Genomic DNA, 26,753 nt, shown 5'->3' on the forward strand with positions numbered 1-26,753 from the left:
CTACACAAATTGCAGGTGATCTGCAGATCTGCCTCTGGCCTTTCACCCAACCAACCTGCCTTCAACTGCTTTCCCTAAGCAGCAAAAGGGCATATTCCCATCTTTGTTTTGCCTTCTTTCCTAGAAGCAAAAATGTATGGTGCCATCGCTGGTGCCATTACCTCTATCGTATCTGCTTTTCTCAAGCTCCTAAATGAAATAGCAAACTAATAAAATGCTTTGATTTTTGTCAGTGATAGTATCCTGCCCTCTCCTGCTCCCCACCCAAAAGCCTTTCTGCAAAAGGAAAGTAATGTATCAGGGTAGGTAGGTAAACAATAATAATTGATTGATTAGCAGCAATATTGATCCTATGCATGCTTTTCTATGCATGCTCAGTGTTGGACAAAATAATACCGTAATATGAAACATTTCTAAGCATATTGGATAAGCTCGATGAAAATGTCGACTCAATGTGTGGTGGCCATGAAAAAGGCAAATTGCATGTAAGGGATCGTTTGAAAAGCAATTGAAAATAAAACTGCCAGTATCATAATGCCATTACACAAACCTATGGTGTGACCACATTCGGAATACCATGTTGAGTTCTGGTCGCCTCATACCAAAAAAGCTATTATAGTGCTATAAAAGGTTCAGAAAATGGCAACCAAGATATGAAGGGGATGGAAAGATACAGCCATTATGGCTAGTAGCCACTTAAAGACCCATCCTGCATGAGGGGATACGGGTGGTGCTGTAGCCTAAACCACTGAGCCTCTCGGGCTTGCCGATCAGAAGGTCGGCGGTTTGAATCCCTGCAACAGAGTGAGCTCCCGTTGCTCTGTTCCAGCTCCTGCCAGCCTAGCAGTTCAAAAGCATACCAGTGCAAGTAAATAAATAGGTACTGCTGCGGCAGGAAGGTAAATGGCGTTTCTGTGCGCTCTGGTTTCTGTCACAGTGTTCCGTTGCGCCAGAAGTGGTTTAGTCATGCTGGCCACATGAACCGGAAAGTTGTCTGTGGACAAACGCCAATTCCCTCGGCCTGAAAAGCTGAGCGCCACAACCCCAACTGGACTTAACCATCAATGAGTCCTTTACCTTTTTTCCCCACCATCCTTCATTAATTTGTCTAATTCTCTCTTAAAGCAATTCAAGGGTGGCCATTTCTAAATCCTGTGCGAACAATTTCAATGTGGGAACTATCCACTGTGCAAATAAATGCTCTCTTTTGTGCGACCTGAGTCTTCCAATACAGTGGTACCTCAGGTTAAGTATTTAATTCGTTCTGGAGGTCTGTTCTTAACCTGAAACTGTTCTTAACCTGAAGCACCACTTTAGCTAATGGGGCCTCCTCCTCCTGCTGCTGCCGCCAGAGGCCAATTTCTGTTCTTATCCTGAAGCAAAGTTCTTAACCCGAGGTGCTATTTCTGTGTTAGCGGCATCTGTAACTTGAAGCGTCTGTAACCTGAAGCGTCTGTAACCCGAGGTACCACTGTATTCAGCTTTATTGGATGCCCCTGAGTTCTAGTATGAGGAAGGGAGGAAAACTATCTATTTCATCTGCATCAGGAATAGTTTTAAATACCTCTGCCATGTTCCCACTGCCCAAACACGCTTGCCTTTCTTTGGCAAAGAATAGTCCCAAATGTTGTAATGTTTCCTCAAAGGCGAGTAGCTCTAGCTTTATTATTATTATTTATTGAATTTATATACTGCCCTATACCCTGAGGTCTCGGGGAGGTTCACAGAATAATGTATTTGGTCTTGTGTTTTGAACAATTCTGTACCAGCTCAAACTTGCTTTGTGGGAGAGCTTTGGAGCTTTATGATTGTAACCCCAACAGCAAATCTATTTAGGCTCAGAATAGTCAAAGGGCATTTCCCAACTTAACCACAGTTCTACAGCCAATCTCTTCAAATGGCAGCCTCTGATCATATCTTGCGTGCCTGCATTTAAGCTGAGAATAGACAGGGGAAGTCCATTTTGACACATTCTTTAAGAGTTCTCTTCCCATTCTCACACACTCCCAGTAGCTTAATCTACTTTTGCCAAACTACAAGACCCTCAGGGATGCAATTTTCCCAAGGTCCTATATAAGCATTGCCATAAGCTTTGCCATTTTGTTTGCCCCTTTCTAGTTCTACAATATCCTTTTTGAGGTGAGGCAACCAAAATGATGCCCAGTATGCCAAGCGAGGTCACACCATAGATTTGTATAACGGCAGGATGAGATGCCTCATAGCAATGTGACTTGGAACAAGGCAGGTTCAAAGTCTCATGACCTTCCAGTTATCACCAAGAATGGCTCAAATTACCTTCTCCATGCACCTTCGGAGTGTGTTAATGTTTCTGACCCACCAGCCTATACCCATAGTTCTTAGTTCGGACCACTGGGGGTCTCCTCTTTGAATTGCAGGGATCATGTTGATTAACTCTTCCTCTGCCTCCGAATGAAAAGCCCAGGCAAAGTGGCATGTAGAAACACCTAAATCATGGCACAGGGAAATCACAGGCACAAGGCAATTACAGCATGGTGAATTAGATCAGAAATAAGAGCCTAGGGGGAGGTGGGAGCATGTTTGACCTACTGGATTTAAAGCCACTGGAGACATATGTTCATTATTTGTTAAGAATGATGCAAAAAATGCATTTTATGCAAATTTTGGAACAAGCGTGCATTCAGAGCTTTAGAATTCAGAACATTAATTTAAGAAAAACCGAGTGTGGCCACCTCCAATTCCACCAATCTAGTGAATAAAATTGTCATCATAACCCTAGTATATCTTGTCCTTTTCCCTACCCAAGGAGTCCAGGGCAATAAATAAATAAAAAGCTTTAAGCAACACAACTAAAAATAAAATACAAGGTATTAAAAACAATTATAAACATCTAAATACCAATCCCATAGCCTCACTACTAATAATTTCAAAGATCCTCGTATTTTTCAGCCACTAAATACCTTTTAAGCAGCAATGTTTCTATATTCCCCCGCACTTGAATAATAAAGGAGGCACCTCACCACAAATGGGGAGCCATCACTAAGGAGACCCTGCCATGGGTCAATACCCAACGGCTCACACAGTCACTAGATACCCTATTCTTCCCATTGCTTGCTGCTTCTTAGAGTGATTCGCATCAGGCAGGTCGCACCAAAGAATTACCTTGATGAAGTAGCTGAACGCGATATAAAGGTGGGAGTGATGTCAGAAGGCATGTATGCAAACGCATAGCTAGCAGGTACCGCAGGCCGCATTCATCTAAAGTTTCTCTCCCTGTGAAAACGCACCAAACGGTTAAAACACAATACATGCAGGTGTCCGTGTTGCTTAGTTACAACATTCATATGAGGCCTTTTCAAACAAAAGGTTCTCAAAACAATTTATATATGCAGGGCATAGCAGAATATTCAAATGCACACGACCATAGTGTGACCTTATAACCGTTGATAGCTTCACACTTGTCTTTTTAATTATTCCAGATACTTGAAATGTTTTATCATGTGAGGCCAATAAAGGTATTTGATTGACTGATTTGGGGTAGGTTTGTGGGTTGGGCAGAAGGAGATAGGATGTGCCCATGCAATACCCACCTGGCGGAAACTCTAGCTCACATGGCCCTTAAATGTATGATGATCTCTGCCAACAATTTCTAGACCATCTATGTATTCCAAAATGGAAACCAGAGATGGAGGTTATGCGCTTCTTATTACAGGGGAGAGACCAGGAGCTCACCAAGACAGTAGCTAAGTTCCTCTATTTGATTTTCTGTCGTTGAAGTATGCTACAGCATCCTGCCCTCGCTGGAAACCCACAGAGATGAGGCAGATTGCTCGCCTCTTCTGCCCTTTGGCGGGTGACAGTGCCGTTGGGGTGGTGACGAGATCGCACTGGCCTATCTATTCTGAATGTATTTTGAATGTTCTTATGTGATGCCAACAAAGGTTACTTGACTTGATTGACGGATTGATTGAATTTGGGATGTGTGGGTGGGCCCAAGCAGGGTATATTTATGAAATATATTTCTTTAAAATAAATCAGAGGTCAACAAGAACTCACACACTAATTTAAAAATGCCTTGCGCCACTTCCTAATTGTTGCATCTTCCCCTATTGCCTCAATAAGCATTCCACAAGACAGTGGGCAAGTTGTTTACCTGAGTAATGCTTATCTCTGTTTTCATCAAGCTCAGTGCTTGTGGTAGCAACAGTGTCTGCCAAAGCGACCAAGAACATCTGCTCGAGGCGAGTAAGTCCTGGTAAACTTGAGTGCATTAGATGGCTTGAGAGGACGCTAGCATGCTCTCGCCCAAAGTAAGTCGGCCCGTACTGAGACAGGTTGATGACTTTGGATTTATGCTCTCTCCTTTCCGGCTCAAAATCAATGAAGTCGTCCGTCGTCACCTGCTGAACCTGGAACAGATCCGAATAGTGATCCTCTGGCTTCCTTTTGGCGTGGTCTTGTGAGCCTTGGGGCCTTTTGGTCGCTTCCTCCGTTTTGTACGTGGAATCCTGGTCTGCCGAAAGCAGAGCATACAAAGGCAGCGGAGGGATAGAGTCGATCTCTGTATAGTCCCGGGTCCCCTCTTTCCCTGTACTGACCGCATCCTTTGCGGTGCTGCCACTTACGCTGATGGTGCGAGAGAGGTGCCGTTTGGAGCCGCCGTCGGCCGACTCGGGGTCTTTCACAATGGCAACTTCCCCCGCAATGCATTTCACCAAATGCGAAAGAATGGCTTTTGCTCTGCGGACTTTACCCAGGTCCATCAGCTCCAAGAGCTGGGTTGGGTGGTACTGCGGGAGGGTAGGAGAAAGGACGTGGGCGGCTTCAAAAAGCCCACCATCTTGAATCACAGTGGGGGTTCCGAAAACATCGTCCACAATGCCCGCTCCGTCGATGATGCTGGTTTTCTTGGCCATCCAACTGGTCTTCAATGGATCTTGCGTGGGGGAGTCTTCGCCGAGGAAACAGTCGCTCTCGCTGCCCCCCGATTTCATGGCATGCTTCCACTGTGCATAGACATGCATTTCACAGTCCATTCCCACGACCAGTATCCCATCTCTTACCCAAGACAGAGAGACTGGCAATGAAGGGGTGCCGTCTACAGAGGACACCAAGTCTATGGATCTCAGCAGCACCCATTTGGACCTTATGCCTTGCTTTATGCTACCACCTAGTGGTAAAGTAATGACAGCGACACCCTCTTTGCTGCTGGTTTGCTCGGTCACAATTCCCGAAAGTCGGCCGTACATGAATATATTTGCACCCATGCTGACCGTCAGAATATGTGAGCCGTCTTCTTTCGAAACCCAGTCCAAGTGGACCAAATGCTTGGTGTTCGGCATCAGGTGCCGATCCTTGTTCAAAAATACATCCATTTTACTATATACAAATAAATTGCTGTCCACGCTCACTCTCGAGTCAAGGACGCTCCCGACTTCCACTAGATCGTCCAGGTGAATCGTCTGCTCCAAGACCCATTCCGACCCTCCGGTGGATTCACATTCAAATATACAAACGTGCATAGAAAATTCTTTGGAAACAAAACCGTTGTGTTGCATGGGTTGTTTGTATGCCACAGCCAAGCGCCCCGTATAGGAACAGCTGACAGCAACAGGCCTTCCCGAAATGCCCACTGTGCTGCTGTCGTCATCTTTCGAATCGTTCATTAAAGGCCACTTCTTCCAGTGATAGGTTTCCTTCGTTTCATTTCTGCTGTTCACCACCGTCTCAACAGAGCACCTCCAGAACCGCACTCTGTCATCCGAACAGGAAGTAACCAGCAAGTAAGGTGCGAGGCAGACTGGGTAAATTGATGAAGAGCTCAGGTGTCCTAAATGAATCAGAGATTACTATTATTATCATTATAAAAAATTGTATACCGTCTTTCATATGAAGATCCCAGGGTGGTTCACAAGGTGAAACAGCATTTACATGACACAAACACAGCCTCCTAAGAGAGCAAAAAGTTACTAGCCTGCTGATTTGTGGCAGGTCTGTGGTCCAAACAAGTGAAACTTACACCCTCTTGAAAGTTAAAAAGCTTTCCCCATCTAGGAAATGTCTGCAGGCAACTGGCTATTTACAAGCCTGCATGAAGATAGATCTGTTTTGATTTCTTAGCAGTATCAAACATTTCAGTCTCCAATCCATTTTGTTTCCAATTCATGTTTCTAATTCACAATATACAAGAGTGAAAACTACATCCAAACAATTTTTTTTGCATCTATAGGGTTACAGAGGACCAATGAATGCAGAATTTGCTAAAAGTCTCAGATTGGTAACCAAAGTTATAGGAATCAGTGTAACTAAGTATTGAATCATTGTCTTACCTGCAGAAGGAGTAGCTCGTACAACTTCTACACCAACTGGAATATCCAATGGGCAACTGTAGACCAAGCTAGAACTCAAAATAAGTTTACTAGCTGTCTGAAGATTAGCAACAGATGAAGAACGGGGCATGGGTGCAGCACCTGGTGCGGTATCTGGAGATGAGTCGACAGTCTGTTGCCCAGGTATGCCCAGTTGGTTTCCTGATGGTTGAACTTCAGCAGACTTTGCTTTAAAGATGCATCATTACAAAAAGAAAGTTCAGTGTGTAACAAGGACATGCTTCCCATTTAAAACATAGGCAAAGATTTGATATAGCATGCAGGGTGAAAAGCTTTAAAAGAGGATTAGACAAATTCATGGAAGACAAGACCTTCAATGGCAGCTAACCCTGATAATATGTTTTTTGCCTCCAATGTTGGAGGCATAGTATGTCTCTGAACAGCAGCTGCTAGCAATCTCAAGTGGGCAGAATTTCCCTGCTAGGATCTCTTTGCACATGTCTATCAAGCAGGTCCACAGACAAGCACATGAACTGAAATAAGGAGAACTCTGCCGAGTCGGGCCAAAGACCCATCTAGTCTAGCATCCTGTTCGGATGGGAAGGCAGGATCCGAGTGCAGCAGTGTTCTATTCATGTTTGCTCAGAAGTGAGTTGCAGTCCCACTGTGCTCAATGGGGCTTACGCCCAGGTAAATGTGCATCAGATGGCATCCTACAATCTTTAGCATGGTCATTAGACCCTGCTGAAGAGTTAGGAGCATGTAACTTAATGCATCTGATCGGTTTTATGCAGCCTGACCATGCACAAGCTTAAGAAGAAGCATGAAATAGGTTTCCTGACATGTCACTACTGTGATTAAATGCTCACAAATGTTACACAAGTGAATAATTCTAACACACTGACAGCAATGCAGCAATTAAAAAAATCAGTGTGATATACCTCTTGTGCAAACGGAGGCCCCTTGCCTATTAGGGCTGGGCGATATCAGCTTTCCAACATTGCAATGTATCACCAGCCGAACATCGCCGTGTAGTGATACATTGCAATGCTGAAAAGGGGAGGAACGAGCAGCATTGGCCTCGGCCCTGCGAGGCGCCAGGGTGAAACCGCTGCCACTCCCAGTGCAGGGAGGAAGGAGGGAGCAGAGAAGGAAGGTAAGGCGCAGGTAAGCCCCACCTGCGATGAAGACACCATCGCCCTCTCGCCCTCAAACTGGTCCCAGACGACGTATCGATACATCGCCCAGCCCTTTTGCCTACAAAGGTTGTGCCACTGAAATGAGGGAGGGTCAGTCTGCGCACAGAAGCGTGGACTTGCATGCAAAACAACCCTAGTTGGGGGAACCGCCAGATCATATTTAAAGGGCCTTTACAGGAGGAGGAGAGGAAGGGAAAGTTCTGTTGCACAAGCAGAAATGCCTGCAATGATGGAACACTGTTCTAAGTGTGACACTGAATACAAACATTGGCCCAAGGAGTTCATTATTTTCTATGATGAATTTCCAGGATGAGAGTGGCTCTCTGGGATTTCAGACACAGAATGTTCCCTGCTCCGCCTGGAGACTGAATCTGGGACCTTCTGCCTAAAAGGTAAATGCTCCACCACTGAGTTATTCTGTAGCTCTGCTTGTCTGGAGGCTTGGGTGGTATTTGCAAATTCTGCTATTGAATTGTTACTGGATTTTATACACTGTCTTATTAGCTGTCTTCCCCCAGCTGCAAGTCAGGATTTTAAAAAATGCCTTAAATCAAGCAGTGCATGATTAGAGTAAAAATACATGTTCATCTGGAAATTTCTTCACTCACCTACACATGCTTGAACAGATTTAAGATGCAGATGCCACATGTGAAGTATGGAACACCCATTTGTGTCTTTTTCGATTACAACTAGATAAAACTTTTCGGAGAAGGGTGGTGGCCGATAACCTGTCCAAAATCAAAACCAAATATTAATGTCAAGCTGGCATTTCAATGTAAGTGATATGTATAAGCAAACAAACAAACCTATAGCCCAGTCTTCCTCCCAAAGATGCCCGGGGCGGCAATGACATTTTATGAAAAATAGACCACGCTGTAAGAATCACATTAAAAAAAAAATACCACTTTCTGCTGCATTTTAAATACTGTAAATCATTAAGTAATATGCTCACAGTACATAAACCTAACAGTGTACGCAAGAAAGAAAAGTTAAACCAATCTGATTTTAAGTCACAAAAACTCAGAAAACCTTCTGACTTCATTGTTCCAAATTTGAGGACACACTTTCAAATTTCATTTTATATTTTGGAAGTGAAGTCTCACCTGAAAGTTGAGTGTTTTAGGCTTGTTGACAACTTGTGTATTATTTTAGCACATATCAGTACGAAATGTTGTAGTGCGTGAATTGTCAGAAACTGCTAAATGTTAAATACTGTTACAAGTTTTCTACCAAAAGCTACCAGATACAAAATACTGCATTGCCAACTAGCAAAGGATGTCAAATAGGAAATATATAGGAAATATATGGAGAATGTCCCCTGAATAGCCCCAGTAGCTGTCCAGCCCTCACTGCAGATACCTTTAGGGGAATTTTGGCTCTACGTACTATTCATTCTTCAAATGGGCTACAATTCTAGAAGAATTATAGCAGTTTAACAGTCAATTCCTCTTCCCAGGGAACTCTGCAAATTGTAGCTCCATTTTTTTTGGGGGGGGGGGGAGATCTCCTAACAACTCTCAGCACCGTTAACAAACAGTAGCTCTCAGGATTCTTTGGGAGAAGCCATGGCTGTTTAAACTGTTATGATAATGCTTATGAAAAAAAGGCAAGTAAGTGGGAATATGATAAAAATGTATAAAATGATGCATAGGCTAGGGGTGGAGAAAGGCATTTATCTCCCCCCCCTCCCCAAATAATATTAGGACCCAGAACCACTCAATGAACAAGGGAAAGTAGACAGTACTAAATTCGACTATGGAATTTGCTACCACAAGATATAGTTTCATAACAGCCACCAACTTCGAGAGCTTTAAAACAGGATTAGACACATTCACAGAGGATAAGGCTAGCCAAGGCTACTAGCTCCAATGGCTAGGATCTTGGCTGCTGGAGCGCATGAAAAGAAGAGGAAGATGGCGATCATGTTTGGCTTGAGGGGATCTGGTTGACCTCTGTGGGAAAAGGATGCTGGATTAGTCGATCCCATCCAGCAGGAGATCTTCTGCTGCCTCCCAGGGGCACCACAACTTTCCCTACAGATTCCTTGCTTATGGATAAGAGTAGGGTACAAGTGCTTCACTATACCTTTGGAGGGCTGGAAAAATATCTCGGTTTCTTTCAGCTCCGCATCCTCTTTATGCGGTTTGTATCCCAAAATGAAGTCCTCTTGAAAGACGTGAAGCAATTGCGTGTTTGACCCACACTAGAAACAGTGTTAGACAGAAATCAACAGCTTGCACCAAATAGTTATGCACAATAACATACAAGGTATCCAATCATATTCCATGTGCGTTGTATCATCAGCTATCTCAGGTGCGGCGCAGCTTTGGCCCGCCTGGTTGGTGCTTGCTGAATTACAGTTCCCATCAGCCCCAGCGATCATGGCTGAAGGCCAGGAGTGATGGAGTTGTAGCTAAGCAACATCTTGAGGACCAAAGGTTTCCCATCCCTTGATCTACATACATAGGCCACATGGTGCTTGGTACCTTCAGTGCTGTTTCAGCTCCTCATTCCTGGGATTTTCACTTTGTTTTTCTAAATGCACAGCATTCTGGCCAGTCTTCATCAAGCAAGCACCCCCCCAGGTGCTGCCGCACTCTGACTCCTATCAGCCCCAGCCTGGTCCCTGGCAGGACGTCCCAGACTCCTTTTGATCTCCAAAGTGGAAAGGGCAGGATTATTTCCATTACCATTAGCAAAAGCTTTGGGAGTCATGCATTTCAGCCCGACATAGGGAATCTAAAATGCTGCTCAAAAATCTGTGGCAGGCTTGCTACAGAAGCAGAGTAAGCTCAAGGCTTTCTTTGATTAATTACGCAGGATGTATTCCGTTGATTAATTTAACACAGTAGGGAACAAAATTAATAGTAAATCCCATTGGAGCTAGACAAAAAACCTAATGCACTAAGGACTTTCTTTTGGAGGGTTTGGTTTGAGGATTTGACACTATTTTGCCAAGGCCTAAAATTTATAAGCTGGCTATAACGGTGCTAAAATCCTAGGGGAATCCCAACCCCTCTCCCTGAAAACTCCTATGCACATTTATTCTAAACATGCAGGTTCCAAACAAGGCACATATAAACAACAATATTTTTTTCTGGAAAATGCAGGATAGCAATTATTTAAACGTTTGTAACAAAGTGATTTCCATGCCATTTTGTAAACAGACACAAAATACAGAGAGACCAACAGCTCATTCAAACTAAATAAATAAATATTCTGCTGGAAAACAGCAGAATAGAAAGTTGTCACGACTATATGTGCAATCTGAGAGTAGTTCCCATTTAGCCCAATGGTGTTTATTTCAGGGTAGACTGCACTGTTATTGGACATAATCATCTGTAGCAGGCAGCAGGTGGTGGCCATTATCTTGTAATTTGAGGGTGGATAGAAGTGAATGTATGTGTGAGTGAGAGTAAGGCCCCATCTGCACTAGACGTTTAAAGCAGATTCATACCACTTCAAACAGCCATAGCTTCTCCCAAAGAATCCTGGGAACTGTAGTCTGCTAAGGGTGCTGAAAAGTTCTCAGGCGACCTCTATTCCCCTCCCAGAGCTACAATTCTCAGAGTGGTTTAATAACCAATCTCTCTTCCCAGGGGACTATGGGAATTGTACCTCTGGGAGGGGAATAGCAGCCTCCTAAAGGTAAAGGAAAAGGACCCTTGGATGGTTTAGTCCAGTCAAAGGTGACTATGGGGTTGCGGCACTCATCTCGCTTTCAGGCCGAGGGAGCCAGTGTTTGTCCACAGACAGCTTTCCGGGTCGTGTGGCCAGCAGGACTAAACCGCTTCTGGCACAACGGAACACCGTGACAGAAACCAGAGTTCACGGAAACACCATTTACCTTCCTGCAGCAGTGGTACCTATTTATCTACTTGCACAGGAGCTCACCCCGGCGCAGGGATTTGAACCGCCAGCCTTCTAATTGGCAAGTGCAAGAGGCTCAGTAGTTTAGACAACAGCGCTACCAGCACCCTTAACAAACTACAGTTCCCAGGATTTTTTTATTTTGGCAGGGAGGCATGATTGTAACATGAATGTTGCTTTAGATGTAACGTGTGGATGTGTCCTAAGTAAGGAATCCTCTGAATTTTGTGTGGCTGGTATGTAGCATACTGGACAAAAGTGTGTTACATCTATTTCTCTGGCCCATTTTCCCCCTGGCCCAGGCCACCACCAACACATGCGCTACTCTCTACCCACAGAAGCTGAGAAAGGTTGCCCATCCCTACTGTCAGCACGGATTTCTGGTTTTTAATCACCATTTCCCCACTCCTGGTCTTTAATTAACAAACAAACAAGCACCAGGCATGGTTAAATGACCCATTAGAGGGTTAACTAATTTTTTACCTGGTCTGTTATAGCATCTAGCTCAATAATGCAACCTGGCCGAGCTGTTGATTGCTGGCTCACAATGTTAAAAACTTCACCGATGAGTTTCTGAAAGAGAGGGGAAGTTGGGAGAGTAGTTGTATTTCGAGCTAACAGCTGCAGCTGATGTTCTATTGGTACCAATAGCATGTGGGTGACAAGTAGCCACTTTGTGCCGTGGACTCCAAGTCAGCATGGGGATTTGGCTGACCTTGCTCTAGATCATCATGGTTTTAGTTTGCGTGTGGTCTGATGTTTAGAAAATAATGCAGCCACTAGTATGAATTCTCACTCTCTTTGCAACCTGATTGTACAGATTGCACTCCCCTTTTAAGTTCTATCCTTTGCTTATGAATAAAGGTAAAGGTAAAGGGACTCCTGGCCATCAGGTCCAGTCATGGCCGACTCTGGGGTTGCGGCGCTCATCTTGCTTTATTGGCTGAGGGAGCCGGCGTACAGGTTCCAGGTCATGTGGCCAGCATGACTAACCAGAGCAGCGCACAGAAACGCCATTTACCTTCCTGCTATTTATCTACTTGCACTTTGACATGCTTTCGAACTGCTAGCTTGGCAGGAGTAGCTTATGAACAGCTGCCGTCTATTCAGTATTTGTAATTTGACAGAAAAGTCACTGAGCAGGGACGGAGGTTACCAGCCGAAATAGTTGCCCTAGATGCCTCCTTTGTCCTCTTTGGGAAGCATATTAACAATGCTCTCCCAGGGCAGCTCGTCTGGCACCTTCGTTTTAAAAAAATATATATTCAAAAGTTACAATACAATACATTTTAAATCAATATATCCACTCCATAGACACCTCTGTGATGATGGTGGCATTAAAAAATCCTGTACATATATTTACAGGAAAAAGGGAGGGAGGTTTGTCTTTTTTAGCTCTTGTTATTATATTATGTATTTTGTGTTTCTATAATGGAAACTGCCCTATGATCTTAGAATGAAAGGCGGTATATACCGTATTTTTTGCCCTATAGGGCGCACAGGCCCATAGGGCGCACCTAGTTTTTTGGGGGGGAAATAAAGAAAAAAAATTTTTCCCTCCCCCGGGCACGGGGCTGGGGCGGGGGAAGCCCGAGCTTCCCCCGACCCCAGCCCCCAGAACAGGCTGCTATCCGCAAGCCTTGGGATATCTGCCCGAAGCCCAGGGCGTGCTGCTTCAGGCTTCGGGGTGCAGGCTGCTATCCGCAAGCCTGGAGAGCCCTGCGGGAACTCCTGCCAGGCTCCCAAGGCTTGCGGAGAGCTTCCTGAAGCCTGGAGAGCGAGAGGGGTCGGTGCGCACTGACCCCTCTCGCTCTCCAGGCTTCAGCAAAAGCCTGCATTCGCCCCATAGGATGCACACACATTTCCCCTTCATTTTTGGAGGGGGAAAAGTGCGTCCTATGGGGCGAAAAATACGGTACATTTAATAAATGATAATAAAAATAAATAACAACAACAACAATTTCTTACAGAGGATCCTGGGTCGCTCAGTTCATCCAAAAGTTTCCGTGCATCCACCACAGCTTGGTATAGCCTCAGGTTTTTGCCATCCGATGCCACGAAGCAAGCACTTGCAGAATTGCAGTAGGTACCTAATTTAAAGGCAGGTGTCAGTTTTTTACATTTAACGTAAGCTGTATGTTTTAGCAGTTATGGTTGGAGAGGCATTAAGCAGTTTCGTCATATTCCACCAAAGTGGCAAATTCCCTGTCTAGGGAAGTTTTTAATATTTAATGCTGTCTTGTTTTTAACACTTGATTGGGAGCTGCCCAGAGTGGCTGGGGAAACTCAGCCAGATGGGCGGGGTATAAATAATAAATTATTATTATTATTATTATTATTATTATTATTATTATTATTATGAATGTTGCTACAGTCTCGCAACTTCTAGCTGAGTTTGAAATAAGGTTGTTTTGCAGGATGTGCTTGTCTATGCCCTTCCAACATTTAACAGATGAAAATGGGGAAACCGTATCCGTTGCAATTAACACATCTAAGTTAGCCCTGTCCATTGGTCAACCTGTGTAAAACTTAGCTGGATACAACCTGATGACTCAAAGCTCGCCTTGAAGAAGAGAGGCACAATCGCCACACCATAGACCCATTTTCTGCGCTAACTGCTTGCTATGCCGCTCAAACACCCAGGGAAATAAAACTTTCAACTAGAAGGGTTTACCTTTTCATATAACTTCCGAACTAAAATACAGAAGAGCATTCCCCCAAGGGGGGACTAAAATAAGAAGAAATATTTCTGGAAGTCGGGCAAAGTCATGGCTCATAAAGGTTATCTTCTTTTTTAAAAAAACAAAACCTGGCTTCTGTCAAGTTTTATTGTATACAACAACAGCACTCACCGAGACAATAGCTAGGAATAAGAGTTGGGAGCCAGGCCACATTGGAGAAGGCAGAGGTATGGAGAGAATTGATACGAGCCAATTCCGATACTCCACCCGTGTACGACAAAGGACCAATGGGGTCCACGCGCCACAGAATCAGTTCGCTATAGATGGCGTTTGGATCGTGGAATGTAAGCGTTGCTGCGTTCCTAAACTGCTGCCTGGAAGAGCCTTTCAGGTGCCTCATGGGGTCCATCATTTTGTTCAAGCCATCAGAGTCCCACGGCTGATCGGCCTCCGGGGTCCGCAGGGTGTTGTGGTGGGAAGACGTCAACAGGAGCGGGAGAACCGAGTGGCAAGCGAGGTCGTTGAGATGAAAGCGGTGCCCGCAGTACCTAAACTTGTGGGTGACTGTGTGCACCGTTGTGAAAGCAGACTTGTCCGCAAAAGAAACCGCCCACTGGTTAAGCGAGCCGTCTATGTGCTTAGAAACCATCATGACTGTGGGCACCGTGATGTTCGTGTTGAAGCTGTCCTGGGAGCATCCCGGCCTCCATCCAGACAGGCTGTCGGAAATGCTAGTTCTCTTCTGGAGCAGCGCCTCGCTGATTTCTTTTGCGGACGTCGTGCAGGCGTACATCATGATGTTTTTGCTAAGGGAGCTGGCGTCACCGGACGGAAACGCAACCGGGATCTGAGAAGAAAATGAAACCTAGAGGAAAGGGAAGGAAATAGGGCAAATGTGTTAAGGCAAATAGTAATATTTTGATAGGAAAAGTCCCAATTTCCCCCTGCCCCAAGTATATGTCTAGCCAGTGGTGCCTCAGTTGTCAAACGTAATCCTTTCCGGAAGGCCATTCGACTTCCAAAATGTTCGACAACCGAGGCACAAAGGGCCACCTGCAGTTTCCATTGAAACACTATACCTGAACTTGCCGAAAGATGCCTGGATTATACTCATCCAAATATTTCACGTGCCACACTAGAAAGGTGCCGTCCACGGGATGGATGGTAAAGAGCATGTCTGGGTTCTTGTTCCATTCTTTAAGGAGCAATTCAATTTTCCTATCTAACAAGACAGTGGGAAGCGGCATGGGCGAGGCAGCTGGTGAAAGGATCTTGGGGCTCCCTTCTCTTTCCCCATCTTCATGTTCTGAGGATCCCGTGCCAGTCCCCGTCTCAGACTCTCTATCTAGAGACAACTCTGGAATCAAAGGTAAAATACATGAAGCAGATGCATTGGACCAGTTTGCACATCAAAGTATTTTTTTACCCTCCAAGATAAATATAACTTGTGTTTTATTTATATGTTAGACTGTCTACTGTGTATTTTAGACCAGGGTTTCCCAAACTTGTTTCCAGCTGTTGTTGGGCTACAACCTCCATCATGCCTAGCTAGCAGGACCAGTGGTCAGGGATGATGGGAATTGTAGTCCCAAAAAATAGCTGGAGGCCAAGTTTGGGAAGCCCTGTTTTAGACTGCCTGCTGTAAACCACTTAAATGATTTTTTGCAGTAGTAATAAGCAGTATACAGTGGTACCTCGGGTTACATATGCTTCAGGTTACAGACGCTTCAGGTTACAGACTCCGCTAACCCAAAAATAGTACCTCGTGTTAAGAACTTTGCTTCAGGGTGAGAACAGAAATCGTACTCCGGTGGCGCGGCAGCAGCAGGAGGCCCCATTAGCTAAAGTGGTGTTTCAGATTAAGAACAGTTTCAGATTAAGTACGGACCCCTGGAACGAATTAAGTACTTAACCTGAGGTACCACTGTACAAATAAAACAACTGTGTACAAACCAACAGTATGCAAATAAAAGAGGAGTAGGGAACCTGTGTCCCTCCAGATGCTGCTAGACTCCAGATGTCTTCTATGCCACTTGAAGACCTCTAGGTCATGAGCAACTAGAAGGTCTAATAAAAAGCAGCAACTGCAGTCAGCCCGGGCCAATGGACAGGGATGATGGTAGCTGTCGTTCAACAGCAACCAGAGAGCCATAGGTTTCTCATCCCTGGTTTAAAAACAAGCCATGTTTTAGCGTGAAGAAGTAGCGGGCTTGTGCTTACTGCTCAGAAGTTCTCACAGCACTCCAAACCCGCTGCTGCCACAGGCAAAACAAAACAGAGCCTGGTTTGTTGTGTCATCTGAACCTGGGTTGATGGTTTGTTTCACCCAAACCATGAGTGGTAAGGCAAACCCTGCTGCTAGTCGCTGCTAGTCGCTGATACTGAGAAGAAGAAGAAGAAGAAGAAGAAGAAGAAGAAGAAGAAGGGGAGGAGGAGGAGTTTGGATTTGATATCCCGCTTTATCACTACCCTAAGGCGTCTCAAAGCGGCTAACAATCTCCTTTCCCTTCCTCCCCCACAACAAACACTCTGTGAGGTGAGTGGGGCTGAGAGGCTTCAGAGAAGTGTGACTAGCCCAAGGTCACCCAGCAGCTGCAGGTGGAGGAGCGGGGACGCCAACCCGGTTCACCAGATTATGAGTCCACCACTCTTAACCACTGCACCACACTGCTCTCCTGAGGTAGATGGGTCAGTGGCCTGACTCAGTATAAGACAGCTTCCGGTGCTCCTTGGCAACATTTTGTGGTCCCCTAGTTCCTTCCCTTACCAACTATGAGTTGGGGATAGTGAACAGTTGCAGAACGACCTGGTCTAGCTGCTCATGTGCTGCTTCCTACAAATTAGGAAGTCTTTCTCTTTTAGAGGAAAATATTCTGTGTAGACTGTACCAAACTACCCTTCTGACAACGAAACAGCATGCATGAGGCACAGTACAGTGGAACCTAGGTTCTCGAACGCTTTGGAACTCAAACATTTCGGCTCCCGAATGCCAAAAACCCAGAACTAAGTGTTCTGGTTTTCGAACGTTTTTCAAAGCCGAACGTCTGATGCGGCTGTCGGCTACTGTGTCCATGGCGCCTGCACCAATCAGAAGCTGCGACTTGGTTTTCGAACGTCGAACGGACTTCCAGAACGTATTAAGTTCAAGAACCAAAGTACCACTGTACATCATTTCGAAAGGAAGAAAAGAGTCTTTGTTACATCTCTCAAGTCATTTACAATATTTGCTATAGGATGCTAACAGAAACATCCCACAAGTTGTGGTGATGACTACCAGTTTGGACAGTTTTAAAAGAGGATTGGACAAATTTACCCACCCCCATTCTAAATACTCATCAAATGCAGACATCAAGGAAAAGGAAGCCATGCTACTAACCGTGATCAAGCTTCATCAGCAAACCTCTCTCCCTCTCCCTCTCTCTCTCTTCCTCTCCTTCCTCCTCGTCAGCATCTTCTTCTGCTTGTTTCATCTGTTGATCTGTAAGCTCTCGTAGGTGTTGCATAAAAATTTCAGTCGAGGATGTAAAATGGAATTCTTTGTTATTTAGCCAATGAACCACAAAGCCTTCGTTTCCTTCATCCAAGTGAAAAGGCGTCTTGAGCAAAGCTGGTGGAATGTCTGGGGAAACAAAACCATTTTCCCCCAAAGGAAAGAAGTCTAAGATATTTAAGAGATGATTTATATTTCTGCAGGAAAGTGGTCTTGCATAAATGACTGTAAAGTTGAGGAATAGAAGATGTGTGCTATGTAAGATGGAACTAAACCATAGCATGGAGGGTCATTCAAGAACTGTGGGCTTGGCAACTCTCTCTCGGCTTCATTTTCAGTTTGCAATTCAATAGGTAAAAGGTAAAGGTAAAGGACCCCTGACAGTTAAATCCAGTCACAAATGACTATGGAGTTGCGGCGCTCATCTCGCTTTCCTGGCTGAGGGAGCCAACGTTTGTCCGCAGACAGTTTTTCTGGGTCATGTGGCCAGCATGATTAAGCCGCTTCTGGTGAAACCAGAGCAGTGCACACAAACGCCGTTTACCTTCCCGCCAGAGTGGTACCTATTTATCTACTTGCACTTTGACGTGCTTTTGAACTGCTAGGTTGGCAGGAGCAGGGACCGAGCAACGGGAGCTCACCCCGTCGTGGGGATTCGAACCGCCAACCTTCTGATCGGCAAGCCCTGGGCTCTGTGGTTTAGTCCACAGCGCCACCTGCGTCCCTTTTAATGTAATAGGTAAATATAGCTAATAATTGGTAAATAAATAATTGTTTTATTTGCATCTGTTCTCTAAACCAGAATCTGGAAATCCTCTTCTAATGTATGAATTCCTATTCTGGTCTGGAGGGCAAATATAAGCCAGAGTTTGCCAGAAAACTATGTGATGGGGAACCGAGGAAGCATGCAAGCCTACATCCAGAAGAATCAACTGAATAGCGCAATATTTCAGGACCCATCCTACTCCTGTATTGTCATTTGTTTCAGCTGTTTTTAATTCTGGATTTTAAGTTGTTGCAATCCACACCAGAACCAGCTGGCAAAGGACTGGTAACAACAACAACAACAACAACATTAACACAGAAATAACTGCACAAAGGGTCCCTTAAATAAGCCGTGTTTCTAATGTGCACCACAGAAAGGAAATCCAAATATATATATGACAAAACATTTAGAACAGGCCAAGATAACATTTGTTAATGTGGGGGGAAAGTGCTTTCCAAGAAGTACAATTAACAATGTCACCATAAACACTGTTTTCTTTAAACATGCTGTGATGGGATAGTGAGCTGCTTGTGCGTAAAAGCTTGATCCCTCTGGGGTTTGGCTGGTCATCCAAACCGATGCACTAACGGAGCCCCCAAAGCATGACTCCGTCAGTCGCTGGTAGAATCTGACAGTGGGCGTCTACGGAATTTACGCCAACATAAAAGCTCTTTGACAGACATGCGCTTTCGAGACTCTCTGCGTGACAGTTTCCGGCGAAGGGTGGGCGTTCCCAACGGGGGTCCCGTTACCTCTCCACTACTCTCACTGGAAGCATCCCAGAGCCTCCCCTCCGCTGTGACTCCTGCACTCCCCCTGCTGGTTCCCTCTTCTACTGCAGATTCTCTCCTATTCTCCTGTAGCCTGTCCACCACCTGTCTCTCCGATGGCAGTTCCCTGACATCCACCTCCCCCCCAGGGCCCCCTTCACCCCCTCCCGCCTCCTCTCCCACTGGCGGTGAGGGCGGAAAGCCCCTGAAGGAACTCTCCTCGTCGTCCGAGGATTCTAACACTTCCGGCCACGGCGTACCGTCTCTCTCCCCGTCTTCCTCTTCTTCGTCGGAGTCGGCTTCTTCACCCACCCCTGACTCTGGGAACCCTTCAAACTCTCCTTCCTCATCGGTGGTCCCAAAGTGTTCCCTTCTAAATCGAGCCACGGGTTGCGGTTTTCTTGGGAAACGCTGATGAAATGTTTCTATTAAAACCTCGTCATTGACTACCTCTGCTGGTACCCAAGTGTTTTCCGACTCTGCTTCCCCCTCCCATTCTACCAGATATTCCACCTGATTTCCCTTCCACCTGGAATCAATGATTCCTGCCACGTTCATGTCGCGCTCTCTCTCTTCTATCACGGGCGTTTGGGTGGCCTCTCTCTCACGCTCCCCCCACTCGCGTCCCTCTCGGTACGGCGACAGTAATGACCTGTGAAATACTGGGTGTAATTTCATGTGACTGGGCAGCCTGAGTTTGAATGCCACTGGGTTGACCTGCTGTATGACCTCAAAGGGTCCCAATCTTTTGGGCCTCAATTTCTTACTCCCGCCCTTGAACGGTAGCCCTTGGGTGGACAACCACACCCGGTCCCCCACCCTTATAGTTTCACCTTCCCTCCTATTTCTGTCTGCTTGCTTCTTATATTCTTCCTTGGCTTTCTCTAAGTTAAGTTGAAGCTGACGGTGGATCGCCTCCATCTCTTCAAAAAAATATTCCGCCGCCGGCACGCTCCACCTCTCCCCTCCCTCTCCTGGGAATGCCCGGGGGTGACACCCATAATTTGCCAGGAAGGGACTCATCCCTGTGGACACGTTCTCCGCGTTGTTGTAGGCAAATTCTGCTAGAGGTAACTTATCCACCCAATCATTTTCTCTGTCCTTTACATAACACCTCAAGTATTGTTGTAAAACCCCATTTGCCCTTTCCGCTTGCCCATTGGTTTCTGGGTGCCGGGCAGTTGAGAAATTGAGTTCTACGTGCAGTAAGCTCATAAGTTTCCTCCAGAACCTGGAAGTAAATTGTTTCCCTCTGTCGCTGACCACCCTCAAGGGGGCGCCATGCAACTTGAAAATATGTTCTACAAACAACTTGGCGGTTTCCTCCGCTGTGACTGCATGTGAACAAGCTATAAAATGACACATCTTGGTTAATTGATCTACCACCACCATGACAGCTGTTTTGCCTTTGGATTTTGGCAGGTCTGTCATAAAATCTATGGATACTGCCTCCCATGGCCTTTCGGGCGTGGGTAAGGGTTGTAATAGCCCCGCTGGCGCCACCCTCTCTCCTTTCGCTCGCTGGCACCTGTCGCAACCCCTGACATATTCCCGTACGTCCTCCCTCACCTTGGGCCACCAAAACTCCCTGGTAACCAACCACATGGTTTTGTGCTGTCCAAAATGTCCCGCTGTGGGGCTGTCATGCAACTGCTTGAGTACTCTGCCCCTCAGTTCCCCGTCGGGTATGTACAGTGCCCCTTTGTAATACAACGCCCCGTTCTTTTCTTCGAACCCCCCTGTGTTCTCCTCTGTCCTCCGGAGCTCTCTGAGTTTCTCTTGGGCGTATTCATCGTTCTCCGTACCCTCTATCAGTTCCCTCTGCCCCACCAATGCCGCCCCACACACCCAGCGGTCTTCAGGGATTACATGCCTTGCCTCAGGCGCTCCCTCCCCCTCTAAGTACTCAGGTTTCCTGGAAAGAGCGTCCGCCCTCACGTTCTCGGAGCCGGGCACGTAACGAATCTCAAAGTGGAATTTGGAGAACTCCTGGGCCCATCTCACTTGTCTCTGGTTCAGCACTCGGGCTGTTCTCCAGTATTCCAGATTTTTGTGGTCAGTTCGGACTTGAACCTTGTGCTGCGCCCCAATCAGCAAGTGCCGCCATTTCCGGAATGCTTCATGAATGGCGAGCAGTTCTCGGTCGTACACTGTGTAGTTCCTCTCTGATTTGTTCAACTTCCGCGAGAAGAATGCACACGGTCTCCATTCAGACGTATCTTTTCCCGGCTGGAGAAGAACGGCCCCCACCGCTCGGTCTGACGCGTCAGTCTCCACTCTCATTGGTTGTTGTAGATCCACGTGCAAGAGTTGCTCTTCCGACGCAAACGCCTGCTTTAAGCGTTCGAACGCTTGTTGCGCTTCTCCCGTCCAAACAAATTTCTTTTTGCTACTAAGACAGTCCGTGATGGGCGCTGTTAAATGGGCAAAGTTTTTGATGAACTTCCTATAGAAGTTTCCGAAGCCCAGGAACCTTTGCACGTCCTTCTTGGTCCTTGGTGTTTTCCATTCCAGTACCGCTTGAACCTTGCTGGGATCCATGGCCAATCCCTTGTCAGACAACCGGTACCCCAGGAATTCCACCTCCTTGGTATGAAACTGACACTTCTCCAGTTTCACCCACAGCCGGTTTTCTCGCAGCTTGCTCAGTACCTCTCTTACATCTCGCACATGCTGCTCCTCATTGTCTGAGTACACCAGAACGTCATCTAAGAACGCTACGCAGTTCTTGTAGAGCAGTGGCCCCAGGACGTGATTCATGAATGATTGAAAACAGGCGGAGCCCCCTTGTAATCCGAAAGGCATAACGGTGTACTCAAAGGCCCCCAAGGGGGTGAACATAGTGGTCTTCCACTCATCCCCCTTTCTCACACGTATCAAGTTATATGCCCCCCTAAGGTCCAGCTTGGTAAAAATTTTCCCTTTTCTCACCCGTGTTAGAATGTCATCAATTCTGGGCATAGGGAAAGTCACTGGTTCTGACACTGCATTTAGGGCCCTGAAATCACATACAAGCCTGGGCTTGCCCGTGTTTTTTTTGTCCACAAAGAACACTGGGCTGCCCCCCACCGCTCGTGACTCTCTGATGAAACCTCGCTTGAGATTCTTGTCAATGAACTCCCTTAACTCCTGCATCTCACTGTCTGACATTGCATACAGCTTGCCCACTGGCAATTGTGCTCCTGGGAGTAAGGTAATTTGACAATCAAAGGGTCTGTGCGGGGGCAGTTTATCTGCTTCTTTTTCGCTGAATACGTCAAGCAAGTCAGCGTATTGTGGTGGCACCCTCCCTTTGTCCATCACTTCCATCCCTGCTAGAGTGCCCCTGGCGCCTGCCTGAGCCTCTCCCTCCTTGCAGTGTTCTAGGCAATGTGCTGATCCAAAGGAAACCACTCTCTGATGCCAGCCTACTAGCGGATCGTGTAGCGCCAGCCAGCTCATACCCAAGATAATAGGAGCTCCTCCCAAGGTGGCTACGTTAAACGCTATCAGTTCGGTGTGTCGTGCCACCCTCATTATCATTGGTACAGTCTGTTGGCTCACTTCTCCTCCCAACAGCTCCCTCCCATCAATCGTGGTAACCTGCAAAGGCTTACTCAATGGGATAGTCTGTATTTGGTGTGCAGCTGCAAACTCTTTGCTCATGAAATTACATGAGCTACCTGAATCCAATAGCGCCTTTATCTTCAGTGGGTGTCCGTTTGCCAGTTCCAGCAACACCTCTATCACAAGCGCTGGTCTTGGAGGTTCCGGCGTGGGCACATTCATTATTCCCTGGCCTGGCTGCTGTGCCCTGATGTTGGCAACCAGGCGTTGGCTTTTACTGGCTCCGTGATTTCTTCTTCCTCCTTCCCCCCAACAGTTCCCGCCATCCCTTGCCATTCCTTCCTTTGCGGACAGACTCTGGCAAAGTGACCTGGCTGTTGGCAGAGATAGCATCTCTTGCCGCTCTTTCCCTCCTTCTTCCGCCCTTCACTGGTGTTTGAAACTGCGCGCGCGCGCGCTGTTCCAAGTTCCATCGGCTCTGCTGGCGGGAAAGGCTGCTCCGGAATCTCTGGAATGCGGAAGTCCTTCCAACGTTCCCCCTTTCCTTCCCGCTTTTCCATAGCTCTAGCTTCCTGGCGTGCGCCAATGGACAGCGCTGATTTAGTCAGCTGATCCATAGACTCCGCCCTAGGCGCCCGGGAAAGTTCATCTTTCACTGCCGGAGAGAGACCTTCTTCAAACAGCATTTGAATAGGTTCACTAGCAAGGTCCCACCCAAGTCTATGAATCAGCATGGTGAACTCAGTCCAGTACTCACGTACAGATCGGCTCCCCTGTTTACACGCCATTAACTGCCTGCGCACCACTCCCTGCTCGATCTCGCTGGAAAACATCAAGTCCATGGCGCGAAAAAACTTCATTGTGTCCTTTAAGATTTCATTATTGGCTGCCATCAGGGGCCGAACCCAGTCCCTCGCCCCTCCCTCTAGATGGCCAATCACGTACGCCACTCTAGAGTTCTCGTCGGGGAAGTCATCAAACAGTAGATTGAGAGCATATTGCATCTCTGTCCTAAAGGCTTGATAGTTCCGGGGATCCCCCCCAAATTTCTGCACCAGTCCAGGCACCCGTCTGGCAAGTGGGGTGGTTTTCCCCTTATCTGCATCTTGAGCCCTCCTCTCCTCGAGCCTCGCCGTTTGCAGTGCCAGCTGGACCTCCAACGCCCTGTACCTTTGTTCCAGGCTTGGATCTGCGCCAGCTCCCGCTCCTGCTCCTCCGGTTCCGGATGGTTCGCTCATGATGCCTTCTGCTTGCACAAGCTGCTTTCAAAGACTGTCAGATTGCTGTGATGGGATAGTGAGCTGCTTGTGCGTAAAAGCTTGATCCCTCTGGGGTTTGGCTGGTCATCCAAACCGATGCACTAACGGAGCCCCCAAAGCATGACTCCGTCAGTCGCTGGTAGAATCTGACAGTGGGCGTCTACGGAATTTACGCCAACATAAAAGCTCTTTGACAGACATGCGCTTTCGAGACTCTCTGCGTGACAGTTTCCGGCGAAGGGTGGGCGTTCCCAACGGGGGTCCCGTTACCTCTCCACTACTCTCACTGGAAGCATCCCAGAGCCTCCCCTCCGCTGTGACTCCTGCACTCCCCCTGCTGGTTCCCTCTTCTACTGCAGATTCTCTCCTATTCTCCTGTAGCCTGTCCACCACCTGTCTCTCCGATGGCAGTTCCCTGACACATGCACAAGCTTCAGGCAAGGAGCCCAAAGTAAGGCAAACACACATCATCTTTCTTGGCATTTTCACACAGGACAATAGGGATGAAATAATTAATCTAATTCTTTCTAAGCCCACTTTGCTCCATTTCCACATTTAATTTATATAACTTATTTTTAGCTCTCCTCAGCCAACCCTCAAACTTACAATCTAGCAGACACAACACATAAGGAAAATGAATATTTTTTTGGGGGGGTGCGCACTTGTTACTTTAAGCTGAGAGCCACACACCAACTTTCAGGTAAGTGTGCTAAATGAAGGACAGATGAACTCCAAATCACACATTAGTCAAGCATGGGATAAATTCCAACTTGCACATTAGTTTAGGATAGCCTTTTCCAACCTGGTGAGCATCTCCAAGGCCAAGGTCCTGGATTCCATCCCTACACCACTCAGCATGGTCATGCTGGCTGGGGCTGAGGGGAGTTGAGAGTCCAACATGGGTAGGCAACCTAAGGCCTGGGGGCTGGATCCGGCCCAATCGCCTTCTTAATCCAGCCTGCGGACGGTCCGGGAATCAGCATGTTTTTACATGAGTAGAATGTGTCCTTTTATTTAAAATGCATCTCTGGGTTATTTGTGGGGCCTGCCTGGTGTTTTTACATGAGTCGAATGCGTGCTTTTATTTAAAATACATCTCTGGGTTATTTGTGGGGAATCAGAATTCATTATTTTCCCCAAAAAACATAGTCCAGCACTGCACGAGGTCTGAGGGATAGTGGACTGACCCCCTGCTGAAAAAGTTTGCTGACCCCTGGTCCAATAGGTAAAAGGTAAAGGACCCCTGGACGGTTAAGTCCAGTCAAAGGTGACTATGGGGTTGCGGCGCTCATCTTGCTTTCAGGCTGAGGGATCTGGCATTTGTCCACAGATAGCTTTCTGGGTCATGTGTCCAGCATGACTAAACCGCTTCTGGCGCAACAGGACACTGTGATGGAAACCAGAGCACACGGAAACACCATTTACCTTCCCACTGCAGTGGTGCCTATTTATCTACTTACACTGGTGTGCTTTCGAACTGCTAGGTTGGCAGGAGCTGGGACAGAGCAACGGGAGCTCACCCCGTTGTGGGGATTCGAACCGCCAACCTTCTGATCGGCAAGCCCAAGAGGCTCAGTGGTTTAGACCACAGTGCCACCTGCGTCCAGAGAGTCCAATAACCTCTTGGGCAGCTCCACATTGGCGACGCCTAGTGAAGGCTGGCCTAGGAGGTGCAGATCAGGTGAGTTTGCATTAGAATTTGGAAAGATTCCATTCCTCAAGGTCTCCCTAGGACAACCTGTGGACCAAGTTCCCAGGGAATGAATTGCTTCTCTTCTTACCTGTGTTCGGGTTGATGCTTGCAGTTATATGGAAATGGCAGAGCGCGTTAGCGTGGTGGGAAATGTGCCGCTGAACCTCGTGTGTTCCCAGCTGATCAGGGAGATCCTCAGTGTGAGTGATCAGTACGGAGGACCTTCGCTGACCCTTTCGCATGTTTTTCAAGTGATGAATTGTCTGAAGCAGGAGAAAGAGGGAGAGGGTGAAAGAGAGAGAGAGAGAGCACACATAAGGCTGGCTGAACTCAACCATGGAAAACACAAATAGTTTCTGTTTCTAAAATTGGGCAGAACTAACAATAAATCCCTCACACTTCATTTCCTCTTCTAGTAGAAGAAACCTTTAAAAGCTTGGTACATGACTCATTTTTATTTTATATATATATATATATATATATATATATATATATATATATATATCTGTCTCTTTCATGAGATCAGTTCCATATGGTACTGAAATTAGGCCTTTAGTGTGCTGGCACCTACTTTGGAACTACTTTCAGATACAAAATGTCTTTAGAGTGTGATTTCATTGTAATATTAGCTATAAATGACCTACAATGAGGTCAAAAGGCAGCATATAGATTATTATTTTTTGGTAAGTAAACAAATTTAAACGTATGCTAAAAACAGAATGCAGTCATTGGGCTTTCCCCTTTAGGGTCTTGTCTGCACTGTGCAGTTAAAACAGTACCATACCACTCAGGGTATCCCCCAAAGAATTCTGGGAAGTGTAGTTTGCCAAGAGTGCTGAGAGTGGCCAGGACTTCCCCATTCCCCTCACAGAGCTATGATGATGATGATGATGATGATGATGATGATGATAATTTATTTATTTATTATTTATACCCCGCCCATCTGGCTGAGTTTCCCCAGCCACTCTGGGCGGCTTCCAATCAAGTGTTAAAAACAATACAGCATTAAATAATAAAAACCTCCCCAAACAGGGCTGCCTTCAGATGTCTTTTAAAGAGAAAAGAGCTGCTTATTTCCTTCACATCTGAAGGGAGGGCGTTCCACAGGGTGGGTGCCACTACTGAGAAGGTCCTCTGTCTGGTTCCCTGTAACCTCACTAGAGCATGCACC

At 46.5% G+C, this 26,753-nt stretch overlaps 1 protein-coding gene and 1 long non-coding RNA gene across 12 annotated transcripts in view; one reads left to right on the plus strand and one right to left on the minus strand.

The window, feature by feature from the left end:
- The window catches only part of LOC309328947, a 340,017-nt gene that overhangs the window by 274,890 nt on the left and 38,374 nt on the right, over window positions 1-26,753 (plus strand). The window lies entirely within an intron of this gene.
- The window catches only part of DMXL2 (Dmx like 2), a 109,737-nt gene that overhangs the window by 46,918 nt on the left and 36,066 nt on the right, over window positions 1-26,753 (minus strand). For all 10 annotated transcript variants that reach the window (XM_081838593.1, XM_081838590.1, XM_081838587.1 and 7 more), the window contains 12 exons: window positions 25,671-25,845; window positions 17,435-17,677; window positions 15,138-15,415; window positions 14,230-14,923; window positions 13,346-13,467; window positions 11,861-11,950; window positions 9,593-9,710; window positions 8,116-8,235; window positions 6,309-6,536; window positions 4,133-5,809; window positions 3,142-3,252; window positions 2,296-2,465 (listed from right to left, as the gene is read on the minus strand). In XM_081838593.1, coding sequence (XP_081694719.1) covers window positions 2,296-2,465; window positions 3,142-3,252; window positions 4,133-5,809; window positions 6,309-6,536; window positions 8,116-8,235; window positions 9,593-9,710; window positions 11,861-11,950; window positions 13,346-13,467; window positions 14,230-14,923; window positions 15,138-15,415; window positions 17,435-17,677; window positions 25,671-25,845 — 4,026 coding nt within the window. The remainder of the gene's footprint in view (window positions 1-2,295; window positions 2,466-3,141; window positions 3,253-4,132; window positions 5,810-6,308; window positions 6,537-8,115; window positions 8,236-9,592; window positions 9,711-11,860; window positions 11,951-13,345; window positions 13,468-14,229; window positions 14,924-15,137; window positions 15,416-17,434; window positions 17,678-25,670; window positions 25,846-26,753) is intronic.

This window comes from Podarcis erhardii (assembly GCF_964252035.2).
Source record: "Podarcis erhardii genome assembly, chromosome: 14".
Classification (NCBI taxonomy): Eukaryota; Metazoa; Chordata; class Lepidosauria; order Squamata; family Lacertidae; genus Podarcis; species Podarcis erhardii.